Below are 16,589 nucleotides of genomic sequence, written 5' to 3' on the forward strand. Positions count from 1 at the left end.
ATGACCCTGAGATCATGTCCTGAGCTGATCTCATGACCCTGAGATCATGACCCTGAGATCATGTCCTGAGCTCGACCTCATGACCCTGAGATCATGTCCTCAGCCGAAATCAAGAGTTAGACGCTAAACCAACTGAGCCACCCAGGTGCCCCAGCTTCCCTTGTTTTTTATATCACTGACATGTTCTCCCCCATCTAAAGATCTATAAATCCTACAAAAATGAAGAAAATTTCTGCCTAACAAGAAATTCCTTTAATCTTTTGTTTGAAGTACTGGATTGTTTGTTATAAGTAAGGGCTATTTTTTTTTAATTTTTTATTCTTATGTTAATCCCCATACATTACATCATTAGTTTTAGATGAAGTGTTCCATGATTCATTGTTTGTGCATAACACCCAGTCAGAGCTCCATGCAGAACGTGCCCTCCTCAATACCCACCACCAGGCTAACCCATCCTCCCACCCCCCTCCCCTCTAGAACCCTCAGTTTGTTTTTCAGAATCCATCGTCTCTCATGGTTCGTCTACCCCTCCGATTTACCCTGCTTCATTCTTCCCCTCCCGCTACCTTCTTCTTCTAGGTAAGGGCTATTTTTGTCTAAAGGACAAATACTAGCTAATATCTACAACTTAACAGATAAAAAATGCAAGAATTGCATTGTGGAAAAAAACAAAGCATTAACTTCCTAGAGGTACAATGTGTATAAATCCTTTGACTTAACTACAAAATTCACATAGCTGTAAATATCCAAATACATTTATAACTTAATCCTAGATTTTAGAAGGGCAGATTATTTTCTTAAAATACATATAACTGTAGCTGGAAATACCAGTATAAAGAGGAGAAAAGTTCAAATATGACAAAAGAGGACTCTCATTTCAAGTTCAATTCCCTGCTGTTCTTTGCATACGATATTAGTCTGTGTCGGGGCTTTGGAATAGCTGATAAAATGCACTCCACTGCGTGATTCTCGAGTCCACCTGCCCTTGGCCCTCAGCAGCGTCAACACCCTCAGTCTGCCTGAGCTCTCTTCTCTCCAGGGGCACAGAAAGGAAACAAACGTGTACTGTTCGTTGTACATCCAGGGCTGAAGTTCCAGGCTGGGGTACTTGCCAAAGGGGGGCACAATCAAGCTGAACACCAGGGCAATGCAGACAAACACAGCTGGTAGGACGATCTGTAGCCAGCGGACAGAGGGGGTAAGGAAGTGGCAAAACAAGGCCAAGTGACAGAAAAAGGGGCCTGGGGCAAGCCCCTAAGAGTCCAGCCAGCCTCCCCAGCCCAGCCAGCACGCAAGTGAGCACCACGGGACCCAGAACAGAGCTCCACCAAGGCATTCATGGCAGGTGGGAAGCAGCAGATCCTGCCACCGAAACCTCTTCCCTCCAGGGCATTTCTGGAGGCTGGCAGCACAAGGCCAGAGGCTGTGGACACCTCTCAGTGGCACGAAGCTCAAAACTTCACAGAGTAAACAGTGGTCACAGGTCAGGGGGACTCAGAACTCTGGGTCCTGCTCTCTTCCCACCGAAGACCTGAGAAAGACCACGATGAGCCATGAGCCCGGCTCAGCTCAGAGAAAGGCCGAGAGATCAAGCCCTCCACCAGGAGCCAGAAGACCCGAAGCCTGGTTCTGTCCTACTACAAGTTTACCCATGTGAAGTCACTCCCGCTGCGGCCTCTCACTTGTAATCTACAGACCAAGACTAAGTGACCCAGCCAGACCCCACGCTCTGAAAGGGGACAGCGTCCGCTGTCACCATGGGATGGCCTCAAAATGCGTCATCACCCAAATCCTTCTTTATGGGAAAATACTCTATGACAATCATCTCATTTCATTATCGTTACAACTCTATCACCAATCAACGAACAAGGGAATTGAGCTCAGAAAGACGAAGCAACTTGCCCAAGGTCACACAGCCAATAAGTGGCAGAACCAGAATTCCAACCCAGGTCTGCATGCTCCAAATTCATACTCCCTGCATTACCCACAGAGTCTGCAGGGAAGAATCTCTACAGACACTTTCTCTATACTTCTCGATTTTATACAGCAGGATAATTTTATCCCTTCTGACCAAGCAACTTAGCATGCAAACACTGACATGCAGGCAACAGTGTAAGGAGTCTTCTCTGTTTGCCCATTTTTTTCTGACCTCTCCAGCTACCTTTCTGTCAATTTGCAGTTAAACATCACTTTAGAGAAAAGTCATGTTTCCAAGAAGTTTATATGTCAAGTGCATCTCAGCTTATGAAAACTGAATTTGCCCAGCCAATTTTCCTAAACTCTGTCCTTGTTACGCTGTCCTCTACCATAAACCTCACACACACACACACACACACAGAGCACAGCACGACTTAATGCCAGGCCCCATTCTAAGCACTTACTCACTTTAATCCTCATAACAACCCTATGTCATAGGCACATTATCTTCATTCTAAAGATGAGGACACGGAGGCACAGAGAAGTAACTCGCCCGCAGATGCGTGAGCGGCAGGAAGCAGGACTGGGATTGAAATACGGAAAGTCTGGCTCCAGCTCCACCTCACAACCATGACCCTCCCCTGCCTGCACTGGTCAGGGAGCCTGCGGCCCACCCGGGGAGCCAGAGTCACTGGCCTGGAGCAGCACTTGTCACCTGAGCAAAGAATCCCTTCCGACTCCGTCTGGCAATCAGCAGCCTCTTCCACAGAAGGGCCACAAACTGCTGCTGTGTGAGCTTCCAGCCCTTCACCTGGTAGGAGCCTTTGCCGTCCATCCCGCTGAGCAGGTCTGTTTCTCTGGATTCTGCAAGAAGCCAACACTGAAGGTCACCTAGTATCTGAGGCAGTCTTGACCTCACCACGCTCTTCTTTTTCTGGCTTTTCCAGCAAGACTTCAAATCAGTAAGATAAAGATACAACAGAAAATTGGGCAATGGTAATAAAGTGAGATCTCGAAAAATGAAAACGATATGGCCTACAAAATTATGAAAAGATGAATTCACAAGAAATCAGAAATGTAAATTATTTCTCATATATAAATGAAAAAAATTATAAAGATGCTGTAAAAACAATGATGGTCAAGTAAAGCTAAAACACATTAAAAAGTGAATTCATTACTCAGCTAGTGGGTATCTGACAGCTTGTGGAAGTGAAAGTGAAAAGAAATATACTAGAGAACACTGGATAATGGGTCATTTGAAAGAGGAGCTTCATGAAAAAATATGTCATAAACTAAGTGCACGAGTGTTTTAAGCTAGAAAGTGTCTCAATTTATATGTAGGGGAAAAGCCAGCATATTTAGTAACAATCTAAAACAAGTAGCAAAGCTCCAGAAATACTTCTCCCATAACATCTCTCTCCAACTCCAGTTGGGAGGCACAAAGATCACTCAGAGCAATAGACTTGTAAAGCCTATTTCAAGGAATAATTACATTTATTAATGAGAAGTCTAAAACGTTACTGCCACTAGAATTCACTTTTAAAATCAAAACATAAAGAAAGCCAATTAATACAGGATATCTAAAAAGGGATATCATAATATTTAATATATATTAAACACAGATGTTCATGTGTTTTAGTAATGAAAGCAATTTTATAGAAACAACTTGGAAGAAATTCATACTATATTTAATACTGAGTTGCTCACAAATCTTTCCTACCACTAATTCGAAGAAGACTAGCAACAAGGAGGCTGATACAGAAATATCAAGACATGTTGACAAGCTGAAGCAGTGTATAGTCTATTTTCCTTCCCATGGCATTTAACTCAATGCTCAACATACAACAGGTGCTTAACAAAAATATTCACTGATATGAGTAGAAAACTTTTTAAGAAACTGAATGAAAATGGAAATTATTTTTTATTCCCAATTACTTTTAAAAATAATGATAAAAATAAAGAAAAGAAACCCATAAACACTGATAGTAATTCACCTTGTTGGAAAAGAAACAACAGACCCAAAGTGGAGTCATTTTCACCCATAACAGCAAACCAAGACTTAATTGCAGTTTCCACCTCTCCCAGAAATGTGACCTTGAACAGTCAATCTGAAATTTCCTGATTAGCACTAGTAAGGTAATCTGCATAAAACCCCTGCTTTTCCTTTCCCCCAAAATATGACCAGGCCTGAAACAATCCTGTCTTTTCTTTTGCTAATAGCTCCCTTGCCCCACCCTCCTTCTGCCTATAAAACTATTCCATTTTGCACAACTCTTCCACGTAGCTATTTACTCAGAGATGCTGCCCAATTCATGAATTGTTGAATAAAGCCTCTTCATATCTTCAAATTTCAAACTTGAATTTCTGTTAACAGCCTTTACTGAAATTTTTCTCTTCCAATACATAATCCTGTATCATGCATACAAAAAAAATGGAACTGTGAGATAACTCCATACTAAATAACTATAGCTTAAATTACAGGAACTCAAAAATTACAACAAAAATAGCACATGCTAGGTCACACTTCAATGAAGGAAAAGTAGTCTATACCACCATCTAGTGGCCTTATAAGACAGCACTAAGGTACTTAGCCAGGGATGTCACCAAAATACAGGCATCAAAGTTTACATGCAGAGCTATCGCCTTCCTTCCTACTCAGTTGGGACAGCATTGGATCAACCTCTCCTCCTTCCTTCTGCAGATCTGCATGAGCTGGACCTTTGGACAAAACCATGCAGGAACACCATCAAATGGACTATTGCCTTTGCACACGTCATATAATTCCCTCCACCCTTTACTTGATACCTATTTCTTATGTAAGGTGTAAAAATGCATCTTTATACTCATCAGACCAAATGGACAGTATAAAAAATTGGTCAGAAAAAACCCATACACTGTGATTAAGGGCATAAATTTATAAGATGGTTTGGCACTGTTTAGTAAAGATGAATATGGTACATATCTTATGACCTAGCAATCCCATTCCTAGGTATATACTCTAATGCAGCGGCTCCTAACCTCTGGTACACAGATCCTCAAGGTGTCTATGGAAGAATTCAGAGGGTCTGGTAACTTAGATGGGAAAAAAAATTTCATCTTTATTGTGTTAAAAAAACACAAAAACACAGGACCAAAATGGCATCAGTTCGGTTAAGGCCCCAAGTCAGTAAACCAAGGCTTAATACCCAATTTAACTGCAGTATCAATCTTCCCCAAAAATGTAATCTTAAGTGGTCAGTCAAGAATTTTCTGACAGGTGCCACTGAGTCTGTAACATAGCCCCCTCCAACCCCCCAAAGGAAGATGAGGTAATCTGCATAAGAACACCTGCTCTTCCACCAACCCCACCAAGAGAAAGTGACCTTGGGCGCCTGGGTGGCTCAGTTGGTTAAGCGACTGCCTTCGGCTCAGGTCATGATCCTGGAGTCCTGGGATCGAGTCCCGCGTTGGGCTCCCCACTCAGCAGGGAGTCTGCTTCTCCCCCTGACCCTCCCCACTCTCATGCTCTCTCTATCTCATTCTCTCTCTCAAATAAATAAATAAAATCTTTAAAAAAAAAAAAAAAGAGAAAGTGACCTTGCCGTGAAATATCCTTTTTCTGTTGTTTATAACTTTCTTGCCCCACCCTCCTTCCTATAAAAACCTTCCATTTTGTATAACTCCTCAGAGCATCCCTCTACTTACTAGAGTGAGATGTTGCCCAATTCATGGATCTTTTTTACATTTTACTTATTTGAGAAAGAGAGCGAACGTGTGACCAGAAGAAGGGGCAGAGGGTGAGGGAGAGAAAGAATCTTCAAGCAGACTCCCCACTGAGCATGGAGCCCAACATGGGGCTCCATCCCAGGACCCTGAAATCATGACCTGAGCCAAAATCCAAAGTTGGCTGCTTAACCGACTGAGCCACCCAGGTGCCCCATCATGAATCGTTTAATAAAGGCAATGAGATCTTCAAAATTTACTCAGCTGAATTTTCTTTTTTAACAATTGTCACCAACTTCTAACTGAAAATAAGCATTTCCTTTAAGTATGAATGTAGGCAACAAATCACAATGTGACCTGTGACTTTGTGACCAAAAAATATCATAGATATTGTCAAATTCCATTCAGAGGTGTTACAAATATATAAAAATTTCTTTTATGCTCATCACTAAATTATGATAGTTGTTAAATCCAATGATAAATCCTGTTATTTAGTACCCTAATAAAGAAGTATGTCTATTTCTTTATCAAGAATTTTCTTTCAGGGGCACGTGGCTGGCTCAGTTGGAAGAGCATGTGATTCTTGATCTCGGGAAAGTGAGTTTGAGTTCCATGTTGGATGTAGGGATTACTTAAATAAACTTAAAAAAATTATTTTCATATTTTGATCATTCTAGCTTAATCTGTTTTCTTTGTAAACCTATGTATTTGCTAAGCATGTAAAACATTAGGGTTGTGTTGGGGAGCAAGAATTCCTGTCCCCTTCAGGGGTTCTTCTAGCTGGACTAAGAATCAAATTGACAAGAGACAGATTAACAGGAGAAAATCAAATTTAACAGCATATGTATGGGGAATCCAAACAGATATGGAAATTCCAAAGACAGGCAAAATGAGGTATATATGTCATCCTGAATTAAGGAGAAGTGCATAGGGTTCCAGAACTTCAGAGGAAAAGAACGTAATTCACAGGGCAATAAGAAAAGCAGATGTTTGGTAATCAGCTGTTTGTCCTGCCATACAGATTGGTCACTCAGATAAAATTTATCTCTGGTAATAACCCTTATGCTGGCAAAGATCCCCAGTTTAGATTCTTCCATGTACTTAAGAGAAGGGCAAAAGTTTCTCTTGAGCCTACAGGGTCTTGATTGCCTTCAGCTCAAAATAATCTTCATGCCAAAGTGGCCAATCTTTTTTTTTTTTTAAAGATTTTTATTTATTTATTTGACAGAAAGAGACACAGTGAAAGAGGGAACACAAGCAGAGGGGGAGGGATTGGGAGAGGGAGAAGCAGGCTTCCTGCTGAGCAAGGAGCCCGATGCGGGGCTCGATCCCAGGACCCTGGGATCATGACTGAGCTGAAGGCAGACGCTTAATGACTGAGCACCCAGGCGCCCCCAAAGTGGCTAATCTTGGAGTAACCTGCCCTCAGCCCCTACAGTTCCACAGGCCTACAAGATTTCCAAAGGGTTGGGGCGCCTGGGTGGCTCAGTCAGTTAAGTGTCTGCCTTCGGGCTCAGGTCGTGATCCCAGAGTCCTGGGATCAAGCCCCATGTCAGGCTCCCTGCTCAGTGGGGAGCCTGCTTCTCCCTCTCCCTCTGCCCCTCCCCCTGCTCATGCTCTCTCTCTCTCTCTCCCCCTTGCTCTTTCTCTTTCAAATAAATAAAATTACAAAAAAAAAAAAAAAAAAGATTTCCAAAGGGTGCTATGGCATAAAAAAGTTTAAAAATCCCTGCCCTAGAGAAATTCTAAATATGGAAACAGGAACTATCTATTAAAAAATTCAAAACATCTTTGTTCATAACATCAAATGGACAAATATATATCCATACAATGTAACAGCATATAGCAGAGAAATGTACTAATTACTATGGCTGCATCAAAATACATGATTTTCAAAAACCTATGTCAAAGCTAAGAATCAGGGGCACCTGGGTGGCTCAGATGGTTAAGCGTCTGCCTTCAGCTCAGGTCATGATCCCAGGGTCCTGGGATCGAGCCCCGCATCGGGTTCCCTGCTCAGCGGGTAGCCCGCTTCTCCCTCTCCTTCTGCTCCTCCCCTGCTTGTGCTCTCTTGCTCTCTCTGTCAAATAAATAAATAAAATCTTTAAAAAAAAAAAAAAGAAGCTAAGAATCAACTAACAGAAAGACAAAAATAGTCTGATTCCATTTATAGAAAGTTCTAAGCTAGGCAAACCAATGAAATATATTGTTTTGAGTTACACACAAATATAGTTGAATTTCAAAGAAAATGAATGCAATGATTAAAACAAAATTCTGAGTCATGGTTGTTTGAAGCAAGGAGGTCGGGGAAGGTGTCGTAGGGAGGAAAATGTGACCCGAAAGGAACATATATTGGGCCTCTAAATTACTGACAATATTTTATTTCTTTCTTGGCAGCAGGGTAATAGGCATTCAATGTATTATTCTTTAAAGTATACTGACACATTACATTTACCTTAGGCAACCTTAGTCCACCCAATCTAAAATAACTACCCAGTTGGTCTATATCACATTAGCCTATTTTAATATTCCAGATTTATCTAGTTTTGGACTACTTGCCAGAAGTTTAAGATATACAATGATAATTTTCAACATACTTTGTGTATCTTCTAGGCAGTTCAGGGATTTTTTTCAAAACAAAATGTCATATAAAAACATTTCATGTTTTTAAATGGTTTTTAGAGGCTATATTCTACCACACATATTTTAAAAATGAAAATTTTTAAAATGAACTGATTTTATAATCTGGCTTTAGACCCTGAATGTGCCACTTAGCAGCAGTGAACCTAAGAAACTTAATTCTCTCAGAACTTCACCTTGCTCACTTGGAGGTAAAGTTGAACTCACAGGCTTTTGAGGATGATTAAAACCTGTGAGTGAAAAGGAGATTGTCTTAGGCACCTAGCAGCACTTACCAATAATTTCCCTCTCTAAGTAATAGCCATGAATTTTACAGTGATAATGAATCACAGATAGTGATTCACAGATAGTGATCTGTTAGTTAAGTATTTTCATCTCGGAAAATTCTCTCTACCTTTCTGCTGGCTAGATGAAGTTGATGATGGGGTGTCCATGGATGGCAAAACCACTAGGTAGAAGTCTGGATCCTTAATTCACTATGTATGGAAGAGCTGCCTGCCAACAAGGAAAACCCATTTTAGATTCTTAAGGAACAAGAAATAAAATCCTGTTGTGTCTGAGACATTATACATTTGGTATCTATTTGTTACAGCAGTTTAGCCTATCCTATTTAATATATTCTTAAAAAGGTGAACCACATTCAGAAGTACCATATATAGCTGAAGGGGTCAGAACAAATTATTAAGTGAATGACTACCTACCAAATAGTGAGATATCCAGCCTTCTTCCCTCCTCAGTCACAGAAAACTGGCAGTAAGGAAGTTTCCACGCTTGGGGTAACTGACTAAACCTAAAAAAAATGACTATGGGTGAAAACAAATGGGAGTTTTTCCCCTCAATGAAATAACAGATAGCCTACAGAAAACCCTACAGTGAAGCCCACTATCTGACAGGCCACACCTATACTCAAAAAGCTTTAAAAAAAATGGTTTTTTTGTCTCACTAAAAAATACGAGTTGATAACCAAGGATTAAAAATACAAAACTAGAGGGGATGGAGCAAGATGGCGGAGGAGTAGGAGTCCTGGATTTCGTCTCCTCTCAGGAATTCAGCTGGATAGGGATCAAACCATTCTGAACACCTACAAACTCAACAGGAGATTGAAGAAAAGAAGAGCAACAACTCTCTCATCAGAAAAACGACCACTTTCTGGAAGCAGGGACCCAACAAGCGGCAGATCCGGGGAGACTCCCCTTCCTCCCCCGGGAGGAGCCACGCGGGAGTGCTCCGCAGGGATCTCCTGGGTTTGGAGACTCCAGACAGGGTCGGGTGCCAGAGATAGAAACGCGCGGTCACAGGCCAGTTGAACACGGAGTGCAGCTGCAGACCAGGGAGACGGGAGTGACTGATGGCTTTTCTCTGGGGGCTCACTGAGGAGCGGAGCCTGAGTTCTCGGCTCCTCCGGGGTGGAGATTGGGAGGCCGCCATTTTCACTCTCCACCTCCAAAGCTGTACGGAAAGCTCGCAGGGAACAAAAGCCCCGGAGAGCAAACGCGAGCAGATTACTTAGCCGGGAGGGGGCAAGGGCGGGGCAATTCCGCCTCCGGCAGAGACATTTGGAAACCACGGCAACAGGCCCCTCCCCAGAAGATCAGCGAGAACAGCCAGCCAAGACCAAGTTTACCGATCAATGAGAACGGCAGAACTCCAGCGCTAGGGGACTACTGCACATAGAATTCACGGCTTTTTTACCATGATTCTTTAGTCTTTTAAAGTTAATTTTTTTAACTGTCTTTTTGTCTTTTTATTTCTTTTTGAATTTTTCTTTTTCCCTTTTTCAACCAACATCTTATCAATCCCTTTTTAAAAAAAAAAAATGTTTATTTTTCATTTTTAGAGTCATATTCTATCCCTTCATAGTAGTTACCCATATTTTTGGCTTATATATATAAGTTGTTCTCTCTTTAAAATTTTGAGATAGTTTCTTCTGACAGATTAAAATATACCCTAAATCTCTAGTATATGGTGTTTTCTATTCCCCTGCCTGATCACATCCTCTCCCTTTTTTTTTGTTTGTTTTCTTTTTCCTTTTTTTAAACCCTCTTCTTTCTTTTTTCAAACAACTTCTTATCAATTCCTTTTATAAAATTTTTTATAATTTCCATCTTTACAGTCATATTCCATCCCTTCATCATATCAACCCTTATTTTTGTACATATATAAGTTTTTCTTTCTTTAAAATTTTGGGAGGCACTTTCTTCTAAAAGACCAAAATACACCCCAAATCTAGTGTGTGGCACTGATCTATATACCATATAGATCATATTTGATCACATTCTGGGTTTTTTTGTTGTTGTTGTTTTGTTTTGTTTGTTTTTGTTTTTATCTTTATCTTTTTCTTTTTCTTTATTTTCTTTTTCTTTTTTTTCTCTTTCCCTTTCTTATCCCACTGCTTCAGGTCTTTTCTGATTTGTTTAGAGTATATTTTCTGGGGACGTGGTTACTCTGCTAGCATTTTGTTCTCTCATTAATCTATTCTCCTCTGCACAAAATGACAAGACGGAAAAAATCACCTCAACAAAAAGAACAAGAGGTAGTACCGACTGCCAGGGACCTACTCAATACGGACATTAGTACGATGTCAGATCTAGAGTTCAGAATCATCACTTTAAAGATACTAGCTGGGCTTGAAAAAATATGGAAGTTATTAGAGAAACCCTTTCTGGAGAAGTAAAAGAGCTAAAATCCAACCAAGTAGAAATCAAAAAGGCTATTAATGAGGTGCAATCAAAAATGGGGGCGCTAACTGCTAGAATAAATGAGGCAGAAGAGAGAATCAGTAATATAGAAGATGAAATGATGGAAAATAAAGAAGCTGAGAAAAAGAGAGATAAACAACTACTGGATCACGAGGGCAGAATTCAAGAGATAAGCGATAATATAAGATGAAACAACATTAGAATAATTGGGATCCCAGAAGAAGAAGAAAGAGAGAGAGGGGCAGAAGGTATAATGGAGCAAATTATAGCAGAGAACTTCCCTAATTTGGGGAAGGAAACAGGCATCAAAATCCAGGAAGCACAGAGAACCCCTCTCAAAATCAATAAAAATAGGTCAACTCCCCGACATCTAATAGTAAAACTTACGAGTCTCATAGACAAAGAGAAAATCCTGAAAGCAGCTCGGGAGAAGAGATATGTAACCTACAAGGGTAGAAACATTAGATTGGCAACAGACCTATCCACAGAGACCTGGCAGGCCAGAAAGGACTGGCAGGATATATTCAGAGCACTAAATGAGAAAAATATGCAGCCAAGAATACTCTATCCAGCTAGGCTGTCATTGAAAATTGAAGGAGAGATAAAAAGCTTCCAGGACAAACAAAAACTAAAGGAATTTGCAAACACAAAATCAGCCCTACAGGAAATCTGGAAAGGGATCCTCTAAGCAAAGAGAGACCATAAAAGCAACATAGACCAGAAAGGAACACAGACAATATACAGTAACAGTCACCTTACAGGCAATACAATGGCACTAAATTCGTATCTTTCAATAGTTACCCTGAATGTAAATGGGCTAAATGCCCCAATCAAAAGACACAGGCTAACAGACTGGATTAAAAAACAAGACCCATCGATATGCTGTCTGCAAGAGACTCATTTTAGACCCAAAGACACCCCCAAATTGAAAGTGAGGGGGTGGAAAACCATTTACCATGCTAATGGACACCAAAAGAAAGCTGGAGTGGCAATCCTTATATCAGACAAATTAGATTTTAAACCAAAGACTGTAATAAGAGATGAGGAAGGACACTACATCATACTTAAAGGATCTAACCAACAAGAAGATCTAACAATTGTAAATATCTATGCCCCTAACATGGGAGCAGCCAATTATATAAGGCAATTAATAACAAAAGCAAAGAAACACATTGACAACAATACAATAATAGTGGGGGACTTTAACATCCCCCACACTGAAATGGACAGATCGTCTCAGCAAAAGATCAACAAGGAAATAAAGACTTTAAATGACACACTGGACCAAATGGACTTCACAGACCTATTCAGAACATTCCACCCCAAAGCAACGGAATACACATTCTTCTCTAGTGCCCATGGAATATTCTCCAGAATAGATCACATCCTAGGTCATAAATCAGGTCTCAACCGGTACCAAAAGACTGGGATCATTCCCTGCCTATTTTCAGACCACAATGCTTTGAAACTAGAACTCAATCACAAGAGGAAAGTCAGAAAGAACTCAAATACATGGAGGCTAAAGAGCATCCTACTGAAGAATGAAGAAGGATTTAAAAAATACATGGAAACCAATGAAAATGAAAACACAACTGTTCAAAATCTTTGGGAGGCAGCAAAGGCAGTCCTAAGAGGAAAGTATATAGCAATACAAGCCTTTCTCAATAAACAAGAAAGGTCTCAAGTACACAACCTAACCCTCCACCTAAAGGAGCTGGAGAAAGAACAGCAAATAAAGCCTAAACCCAGCAGGAGAAGAGAAATCATAAAGATCAGAGCAGAAATCAATGAAATAGAAACTAAAAGAACAGTAGAACAGATCAACGAAACTAGGAGCAGGTTCTTTGAAAGAATTAACAAGATTGATAAACCCCTGGCCAGACTTATCAAAAAGAGAAGAGAAATGACCCAAATCAACAAAATCATGAATGAAAGAGGAGAGATCACCACCAACACCAAAGAAATACAAACAATTATAAGAACATATTATGAGCAACTCTATGCCAGCAAATTAGATAACCTGGAAGAGATGGATGCATTCCTAGAGATGTATCAACTACCAAAACTGAACCAGGATGAAATAGAAAACCTGAACAGACCTATAACCACTAAGGAAATTGAAGCAGTCATCAAAAATCTCCCAAAAAACAAAAGCCCAGGGCCAGATGGCTTCCCAGGGGAATTCTACCAAACATTTCAAGAAGAATTAATACCTATTCTTCTGAAACTGTTCCAAAAAATAGAAATGGAAGGAAAACTTCCAAACTCATTTTATGAGGCCAGCATTACCTTGATCCCAAAACCAGACAAAGACCCCATCAAAAAGGAGAATTACAGACCAATATCCCTGATGAACATGGATGCAAAAATTCTCACCAAAATCCTAGCCAATAGGATCCAACAGTACATTAAAAGGATTATTCACCAGGACCAAGTGGGATTTATCCCTGGGCTGCAAGGTTGGTTCAACATCCACAAAGCAATCAACGTGATACAATACATGAATAAAAGAAAGAACAAGAACCATATGACCCTCTCAATAGATGCAGAAAAAGCATTTGACAAAGTACAGCATCCTTTCTTGATCAACTCTTCAGAGTATAGGGATAGAGGGTACATACCTCAATATCATAAAAGCCATCTATGAAAAACCTACAGGGAATGTTATTCTCAATGGGGAAAAACTGAGAGCTTTCCCCCTAAGGTCAGGAACGCGGCAGGGATGTCCACTATCACCACTGCTATTCAACATAGTATTGGAAGTCCTAGCCACAGCAATCAGACAACAAAAAGAAATCAAAGGCATCCAAATTGGCAAAGAAGTCAAACTCTCACTCTTTGCAGATGATATGATACTTTATGTGGAAAACCCCAAAGACTCCACCCCAAAACTGCTAGAACTCATACAGGAATTCAGTAAAGTGGCAGGATATAAAATCAATGCACAGAAGTCAGTGGCATTCCTATACACCAACAACAAGACAGAAGAAAGAGAAATTAAGGAGTCGATCCCATTTACAATTGCACCCAAAACCATAAGATACCTAGGAATAAATCTAACCAAAGAGACAAAGGATCTGTACTCAGAAAACTATAAAATACTCATGAAAGAAATTGAGGAAGACACAAAGAAATGGAAAAACGTTCCATGCTCATGGATTGGAAGAACAAATATTGTGAAGATGTCAATGCTACCTAGAGCAATCTACACATTCAATGCAATCCCCATCAAAATACCATCCACTTTTCAAAGAAATGGAGCAAATAATCCTAAAATTTGTATGGAACCAGAAAAGACCCCGCATAGCCAGAGGAATGTTGAAAAAGAAAAGCAAAGCCGGTGGCATTACAATTCCGGACTTCAAGCTCTATTACAAAGCTGTCATCATCAAGACAGCATGGTACTGGCACAAAAACAGACACATAGATCAATGGAACAGAATAGAGAGCCCAGAAATGGACCCTCAACTCTATGGTCAACTAATCTTTGACAAAGCAGGAAAGAATGTCCAATGGAACAAAGACAGTCTTTTCAACAAATGGTGTTGGGAAAATTGGATAGCCACATGCAGAAGAATGAAACTGGACCATTTCCTTACACCACACACAAAAATAGACTCCAAATGGTTGAAAGACCTCAATGTGAGACAGGAGTCCATCAACATCCTAAAGGAGAACACAGGCAGCAACCTCTTTGACCTCTGCCGAAGCAACTTCTTCCTAGAAACATCGCCAAAGGCAAGGGAAGCAAGGGCAAAAATGAACTATTGGGACTTCATCAAGATAAAAAGCTTTTGCAAAGCAAAGGAAACAGTCAACAAAACCAAAAGACAACCGACAGAATGGGAGAAGATATTTGCAAATGACATATCAGATAAAGGGCTAGTATCCAAAATCTATAAAGAACTCATCAAACTCAACACCCAAAGAACAAACAATCCAATCAAGAAATGGGCAGAAGACATGAACAGACATTTTTCCAAAGACATCCAAATGGCCAACAGACACATGAAAAAGTGCTCAATATCGCTCAGCATCAGGGAAATCCAAATCAAAACCTCAATGAGATACCATCTCACACCAGTCAGAATGGCTAAAATTAACAAGTCAGGAAACGACAGATGTTGGCGGGGATGCGGAGAAAGGGGAACCCTCCTACACTGTTGGTGGGAATGCAAGCTGGTGCAGCCACTCTGGAAAACTGTATGGAGGTTCCTCAAAAAGTTGAAAATAGAGCTACCATATGATCCAGCAATTGCACTATTGGGTATTTACCCCAAAGATACAAAAGTAGGGATCCAAAGGGGTACGTGCACCCCGATGTTTATAGCAGCAATGTCCACAATAGCCAAACTGTGGAAAGAGCCAAGATGTCCATCGACAGATGAATGGATAAAGAAGAGGTGGTATATATATACAATGGAATATTATGCAGCCATCAAAAGGAATGAGATCTTGCCATTTGCAACGACGTGGATGGAACTGGAGGGTATTATGTTGAGTGAAATAAGTCAAACAGAGAGACATGTATCATATGATCTCACTGATATGAGGAATTCTTAATCACAGGAAACAAACTGAGTGTTGTTGGAGTGGGGGGTGGGGTGGGAGGGATGGGGTGACTGGGTGATAGACACTGGGGAGGGTATGTGCTCTGGTAAGCGCTGTGAATTGTGCAAGACTGTTGAATCTCAGATCTGTACCTCTGAAACAAATAATGCAATATATTTTAAGGAAAAAAAAAAAAAAGAAGAAGAAGGTAGCGGGAGGGGAAGAATGAAGCGGGGGAAATCGGAGGGGTGGACGAACCATGAGAGACGATGGACTCTGAAAAACAAACTGAGGGTTCTAGAGGGGAGGGGGGTGGGAGGATGGGTTAGCCTGGTGGTGGGTATTGAGGAGGGCACATTCTGCATGGAGCACTGGGTGTTATGCACAAACAATGAATCATGGAACACTTCATCTAGAACTAATGATGTAATGTATGGGGATTAACATAAGAATACAAAATAAATAAATAAATAAATAAATAAACAACAACAAAAAAAATACAAAACTATTTTAGGAAAAACACTAGTATCATGGCAGAAAACAAATCAAATGATAATAAAACTTGAAACAATTCAGGAAGAAGACCCACAACAATAACTAAAAAATAAACACCTGTAATTAATGTCCTCTGAGATAGAAATTATGAACCCATGAAACAAAAAGAGTATATTATTTCTGATTAAAAAAAGAGAGAGAGAGAAATAAAGAAATATTCTGGGGATGGGATAAAAAAGGGTCTTTTGGGAATAAATACTGTGAAAGTATAAGTTTAAAATAAATGAGTTAGAAGATAAAATTATGGTACTTTATCCCCAAAACCATAGGCCAAAAAAGTAGATATGTAAAACAGTAGAAAGAATAAAATTAGAAGATCAAGTGGAGGTACAATGTTTGATTAACAGAAGTTCCGAAAATTGAGAAGAAAATTTAAAAATCCAAGAAACAAAAAATTTTCAGGATTGAAGAGTGTCCACATTATGAGGTTACACTGAGTGAGGAACACTGTATGAAAAAAAATATCGACTCCATGGCACATGACTGTGAAATTTCAGAATACCCAGGAACAAAGAGAAAAACATA

At 40.2% G+C, this 16,589-nt stretch overlaps 1 protein-coding gene across 3 annotated transcripts in view; it reads right to left on the reverse strand.

Annotated features, from left to right (window-relative positions):
- Positions 1-560: 560 nt before the first annotated feature.
- Positions 561-16,589, reverse strand: part of LOC118014688 (phospholipid-transporting ATPase ABCA1-like) — a 34,866-nt gene continuing 18,837 nt past the window's right edge. The window contains exons 1-3 of one of the 3 annotated variants that reach the window (XM_035011052.1): positions 8,654-9,289; positions 2,633-2,781; positions 561-1,176 (exon numbers count right to left, since the gene is read on the reverse strand). In XM_035011052.1, the coding sequence (XP_034866943.1) occupies positions 850-1,176; positions 2,633-2,781; positions 8,654-8,693 (516 nt within the window). In that variant the 5' untranslated portion in view covers positions 8,694-9,289 and the 3' untranslated portion in view covers positions 561-849. Of the gene's footprint in view, positions 1,177-2,632; positions 2,782-4,209; positions 4,861-8,653; positions 9,290-16,589 lie in introns of those variants that run through there. The other 2 variants (XM_035011053.1, XM_035011054.1) reach the window with 2 other exon arrangements.

This window comes from Mirounga leonina, unplaced genomic scaffold, assembly GCF_011800145.1.
Source record: "Mirounga leonina isolate KUSES-001 unplaced genomic scaffold, KU_Mleo_1.0 Mir_156016, whole genome shotgun sequence".
Taxonomy (NCBI): Eukaryota; Metazoa; Chordata; class Mammalia; order Carnivora; family Phocidae; genus Mirounga; species Mirounga leonina.